The sequence below is a fragment of the Poecilia mexicana genome, unplaced genomic scaffold (assembly GCF_051168715.1).
Source record: "Poecilia mexicana isolate PSO_F unplaced genomic scaffold, ASM5116871v1 scaffold_11, whole genome shotgun sequence".
NCBI lineage: Eukaryota > Metazoa > Chordata > Actinopteri > Cyprinodontiformes > Poeciliidae > Poecilia > Poecilia mexicana.
This window is the reverse complement of record NW_028263380.1, coordinates 571,793-578,234: the sequence shown is the minus strand read 5'-3', so window position 1 is coordinate 578,234 and position 6,442 is coordinate 571,793. Positions and strand designations below refer to the sequence as shown.

Sequence of the window (6,442 nt, the reverse complement as noted above, 5' to 3'; positions counted from 1 at the left end):
TAAAAAAATAAATAAATAAAAAATAAAAAATCTTCTCAACTTTTAAACTCAAGACTTGAGGGCCACTTTTTTCCCTGGTTGAGGTAATCATTTACATTCTTTAACAAACAAATAAATCAAAAACACATATTAATGAATCTAAATATCTTTATTTGGTTTTAGGTATGTTGGATTTTGCTCCACAGAACAAAATCAAAAGATAAACCAGACAACCAAATACAGCATGTTTTCATACAGAGACCAACAAGCATGGAAGGAATGAAATGTTTGAACGTCACTTTCTGCCACCTCTTGACTAAAACCACACGGGTCTATTTCTTCTTTTAAAAACCCACAATAAAATTCAAAACAATAAACCTGCCACTTTTAACAGCTTCAGTGTAAACTTAAAAAGGGGATATTTAACCACAATGAATTTAAGAAAAAGCAAACACTGGAGAAAATGTTGCCACACTAAATTTCATTCAGTGTGGCAACTGAATGAAATTCAGAGAACTGAATTCTCTGAGATCTTGAATAATTACAGAGTTTCTATACAAACCATTATCAAGACAGTCCATAGAGAAGATTTGATATATTTATCTGTTAATTGAATGTACAAAATGAGTGACCCAGTTCTTATTGTAAATTAAAATATGATCACTAGACCACCAATATTCTAGGATGCAGTGTTTTGAGTTAATTTCCATCTTAAAAATATGCTACCGGAAGTTTCTATTCAGAGTGAACATAATGATCAAATTAAAAGTTAAAGAAATGTCCAAATCTGAAAACGACCTATCTCTGGCTTCGGGCTTAGGGTAGTTTAGTAAGTATTTGTCAAAGTTTTGTATATTACTAAAAATTGAAATTGGTCTGAATTAAAACTACATTTGTATTTTTTAAATTTTTTTATTGTCATAGGCCACAAATGAATTTGGGCTGAACTAATTTACAATTTTAAAGCTTTAATGAACAAAACTTACATGAGTAAGTGTTTGAAAACATGCAGCGGGAGAATTAAAGCTTTATTTCCTACTAACACCACCTGCCACTTTCTACTTTTCTACAATTTAACTTTTTAAGATGTTACTCTTTTTCTTCCCCTTTCTGGTTCTTTATGACAAAAATATGAATTTAACTTAAGAAAAAGGCAATGTAATACTATCAGTCTTATTAAAGCTAATTTACAACAAAACATTTAGAATTCCAAGAATAAATTTGAAAGTCACAAATCATCAAAAGAAAACATTGTGCAAAGATATTCTGTGCACAACTAAGGAAACAGAAGGATCAACTGAAATGAAGTGTACATGGAAAAGAACCATTTCATAAACAAGCAACATGTTTTCATTTTAACCACTAGTTTAAAAGCTACACTTCTTCATAATACAAAAATTCACTTTTTGGTTTCACATTGGTTTAACAGTTATTCAAAAAGTGAACAGATGAAAGGCCTTTAATTTAATGCTTAACCTCAGACAGACATAAAAAGCAAGATGGTTTTAGGGTTATATTAAGGCCCTATGGCTGAGTCCCTAAACTACGGTTCATTTGAGATACTGAATATTAAGTTTTCTAAAGCAATAAGGCAGCTCTTAAGCAAGAGTACATAGATACAGTTAAAACTAGATATTTATATACGCAGAATAAAACATACACAATTTTTTCACTAACTGAAGTTAAATTTGACCAAATCTCTCTTGCAGTTATAATTACCAAAGTTATTTCTATTTACTAAGGCCAAAAAACTTAGTAAGAACACTTTTTTAGAGATTTTTGTAATTTTCCTTTAATTAAAAAGTTTACAAACATTTGGTCAGTATCCGGGATAACTGTCTTATACTTCAAAAGATGAACTGACTCCTTCTTGAGATTGATTCAGGAAGGAGAATCAGACTCTGAGTGGTATGATGGTTGAACAATCCCATCATGTCTATTCTTGCATAATTGTTTTAACATGTGGAACGGAAGTTTGTAAAAGGAAGCCCAGAAGGTTTGACCCAAGTCATACATTTTAAAATACATTTATCCCTGATGCCGAACAAATGTATATGAAGTTTTGAATTCAAGGAAAGTAAAAAAAAACCCTCTAAAGAATACTTTTTTAGAGTTTTCTGGCATTTAGGATATATAAATAATTTGGATAATTCTAAGTGACCTAAAACAAAAGAGTTTTGGTAAGATTTAAGTTCACACAGTGAGAAGAAAATGTGTTTGTATCTTTTTATTTGGTGTATGTAAAAATCTGGAGTGTAGATGGACAGAGGAGAGATAGATAGAGGAATTTATTTCTTGGGAAACTGCTGAACTTACCAACTATCTCTGTTCTTTGAAACACCTCCTTCTGCAATTTTATTGCCTTTCAGAGGTATCTGTTTGACCCATTCATCTATGCATTGTTCTGTGCTTTGCTTAGGCAAATGTGTCAAACTAAAGGCTCTGAATGAATAAAATACTTTTTTGGTTGCATGTTTCTTTATGACAGACAAATATTTGGCAATAATTCAACAACTTCAAACATATTTTTCCTTTGTGTGCTGTAAAGTAGGTTTTTAGAAATATGTAATATCTTAACATCTGGTCACTTTTAAAAAAGTAAAATGTTTGAATCAAGAAAACAGTTTTCTGATATTCAACTGGATTAACTTTAAAACAGTTTTGAAAATATTTCATTAGAAATAAAATGTAGATAAATCAAAATCAGAGATCTTTTGGTTTAGTTTCTGTTAAAGCAATCATATGGACATTATGTAACACCAATCAAACATAAACAACCTAAAACTGAAATCTAATGTTTACATCTTTGGATACAATTCAACTTTTCATAGCTCTTTTTGGAAAGGCTTTCCTGGTGACAGTATTTGTTCATCCATTCTATTAGATTTCACCTTAAAACTTCTTGAGGTACACACTCTGTCTCTGAAGTTTGGAGTAGGTTGTGTGATGTCAGGAAAAATAATTTGCCAGTGGTGCCTCAAACTTGCCTTTCTGGCACAGATAAAAATATTAATGGAAAACTATTGTTGTTTCCAAAGTATCTCAGAGCACTATTATCAACACAAAATCCATGTTTTCCATGACATGGAACAGCTTCTGATGCATTTTGCAGAAAAAGAGTAAGTTGAAGTAAATATTAAGCATCCAAGAGGTTGCAAACGTGAGTGTGTGGTGCAATAAGGCCTTTGGCTTTTTCGGGAAGCACTCCAACAGATACAACATGGTTCCCAAGGTATTCATCTGGCACATAACTGGCATTGGTTAAAAAGAAATGCTAATTACTAGCTTTATTTGGTAGGATAGCTAATAGACTTAGCATTGTTGAAATACATATAGTGTGTCATAATTACGTTGTTCTCTTTGGACAAAATCTTAAAATACTTTTAATCCTCCCTATTTTTGGGTCAAACAAATCAGGAAACACTTTCCTAGTGAGATGTTTTTTTCTTTTTTACTAAAGGTCTTTTAAACTGATGAGACTATTTTCAAATCAATCATACTTCACAACAAAATGTTTCCAGAGACCACTGTTTTTCTTGATTTGAAGGGAAAGTTGTCACAACATACATCATATCGTCTCAGTCAAATAATAAAATTTGGTTTCACTGACATCATGACATGTAAGTTTTTCACCAAAGATCAGTAGAATAGAATATTTTGGTTATGAAGCAGACTCCTAGTGAAAAAGTGACATGTCTTTGGTGTAAACACAAAATTAATTCCGTCATAAGTCATTATATGGAGAAACAGTAATTTCTCAGCACACAGGCAAGTTAATAGAGAATGAAGCTCATGTGCAATCGCACAAGCAGGATAAAGGCAATAAACTTTGGTCTGAGGTACGGGTAGAGATTAGCTTCAGGCTTATAAATGACCAGGATACATCCTAGTCTACAAATGAGCCATAATTAGTTGAAGGGTTTGGAGAATATGCCAATTTTCAACTGGACTTTGAAAGAAGTGTAGGGGAGAAAATGAATGAGGGTGAAGTGGTAATATTGACTAATGTCAGACAGTTCCCATGCCAGACACACCCGTTGGATTCTGCTCGATTATAACTTGGCAACGTGCAGGACGGACCATCTGCTGACATAGAGAGACATAACACCACAAAAGTCAAGAGAGCACAAAGTGTTATAAACTGGAATTATCTGAATTTTACAGTCATATAATCATTTCCATTCAAGAACTAACATGTATATCAGACATGTCTGCCCCTTAACTTTTTTCATTAAACACCAAAAACAATAATTGACAGCTCTGAAACAAACACTTGTTCATGTTGATCTCTTTAATAAAGCAGTTTTCAGTTACTTATTGCACTAGGGAACTGTTTTATGAAATGAGCTTACTAAAAATGAAAGATATTCACATGCTAGAGGACTTGTTACCATGTTTCTGTATTCTGGACCAAGTAATATCTGTTTTACTACACACAAAGTTCCATTTCAAATGGAACTTTGTGTAGCAAAACGGCTGCTTGTTATAACAGTTCACCAGATCATATGACATTCCAGCTGGATAACTGTCAAGCTGTATCAATTTCCAAATGTTATTGTCCTTTTCCCTTCATGCTCGTAGTACTTAAGGAGTTCCTACAGATATCATCAAGTCTCCACAGAAATCTGATCTGAAAATTATTTGAAACTGCTGTTGTAAGAAATTCATTTTTACTATTTAATTGTTTGTCTTTTTTGAATGATTTAATCAGAATGATGTGTTTCAGTTAAGATGGAGAGAGTCAACCTGTAGCCGAAGCACACAGTTTTAGGTAATGATGTTGATCAGTTGAGAAAACGGTGGCAAAATTCAGTTGTTTCTTTAAGAATTTGTATTCTGTCCAGTTAGGGGCCTTAACCTAACTGGTTAAGGCCCCTAACCAGTGAGGCCGGCCGGCCAATAGCCTTCATTCAGTTTTGCTGCAAAATCATTCTAATGAAATGTCTGATTGCTACAAGCAAGATTCTAAGCGCTGATAATAACATCATTGAACCCCATTTCAAAATTTTGCACATCTTTTAAATTTCTTGGAGAATGGTTTCTGCTGCATTTACAAATTTCAGCTATTAGTTTGCCATAATAAAGCAAAACTCTAGGGCCAGTTGCAGAACTACTTGTGTCAGTAGCAGTTCTGGCATTAAATGGAGTTGATGTGTTAACCTAAGTTCGGGAGCAGGGCCACGCCCAAATCACACCTCTAATTTTCATCCACTCATCTCAGTCTGTTACATGTCATCAACCCCACCTTCCCGTACCCATTACCTCTTTCATTTCATCCTCTTTCATTCATAACCATGTTTCACTTCTTTGTGCTGCAGGTTTCATCTGAGGGTCCTATGCGTTTCCCGAAGACCAAACCCCCACGCAGAGTTTTCATCTCCCAATCCCTCCATCATTCTCCCCAGATAACCAAAACAAGATCATTCATCCCTTCAACCCTCATCTCTACATCCCTTCATCTCTCATTCCTTCATCCCTTCATCAATAAATCTTTAAATGTATATCTTTGTGGTGTGGTCCTTGCTAGTGAATGGTAATTTGGGAAAATCCTGCTCTTGTGTCTCTCTACAACAAGCTTAACCACACAGAGCCAAAAATCTGCATGTTACTGTGTGAAGGGCCATTGTTAAAAAAAAAAAAAAGAAGTACTGTGTAAATTGTTACGAACGTAAAGTGCTAAAAAGATGTTATAGTTTTGTGTTATTTTCACCTGACAATATTATTTTTGGTATTTTTGTAACAGCAAATACAAAAGTGTAGTTCATGTTTTTATTACGTCAACTCTTGCTTTTTTTCTGTTTATACTTGGCTCACAACTCCAAGTAAACTGTAATGCTTTTTAAATCTTTGTCTACTATTTAGGGGCTTTGGTTTAAAAGACAACATTGGTATATATACTTCAACATGCAATGTGGATAATCTAACATAATATGCATTCTCTCTAAAAGTTTAAAGAAATCACCTGAGCTTCAGACTCCATCTGGGGGTAGTATGTTCCCTCTTTAGGGATGTTCTGTCTTGCATGGAATCTTGGTATGGCCCAGTTGACCTGAGTCCCTTCACTGCAGAACAGGCTGTAAATAATAAAAGAAATGTGAATAAATAACCATAAATGAGGAAATTATACTTAGTGTTACCTTGTCCATATCAGTGAGCAATACATTGTGTGCACTATTATTATATAGGTTTTAGTTTTGATGACATCACCATTTTTTTCTGCATATTTTCCAACTCCAAGCTGGACAAACTTGAATGCTTATTGAATATACACATATCAGCTGATGTGTATTTGTTTAATAAGGGAGAGTGGGGTCTTTGGAGATCATCACCTATATCAAGGTGTGAATAATTATTAGACAGCTTCTTTTCCTCAGTCAAAATGAGAAAGATGAAAAAAGAATGTAGAAAGACATTTAGGTGACTCTGACAAGTCCAAAATTGTAAAAACATCTTTCAGAGGGAT

At 33.7% G+C, this 6,442-nt stretch overlaps 1 protein-coding gene across 1 annotated transcript in view; it reads right to left on the bottom strand.

The window, feature by feature from the left end:
• Positions 1–3,947: 3,947 nt before the first annotated feature.
• LOC106912698 (immunoglobulin superfamily DCC subclass member 3) overlaps positions 3,948–6,442 on the bottom strand; it is an 82,159-nt gene continuing 79,664 nt past the window's right edge. Inside the window, exons 13-14 of the mRNA XM_088010018.1 lie at positions 5,942–6,053; positions 3,948–4,062 (exon numbers count right to left, since the gene is read on the bottom strand). Of these exons, the coding sequence (XP_087866144.1) occupies positions 3,988–4,062; positions 5,942–6,053 (187 nt within the window). The 3' untranslated portion in view covers positions 3,948–3,987. The remainder of the gene's footprint in view (positions 4,063–5,941; positions 6,054–6,442) is intronic.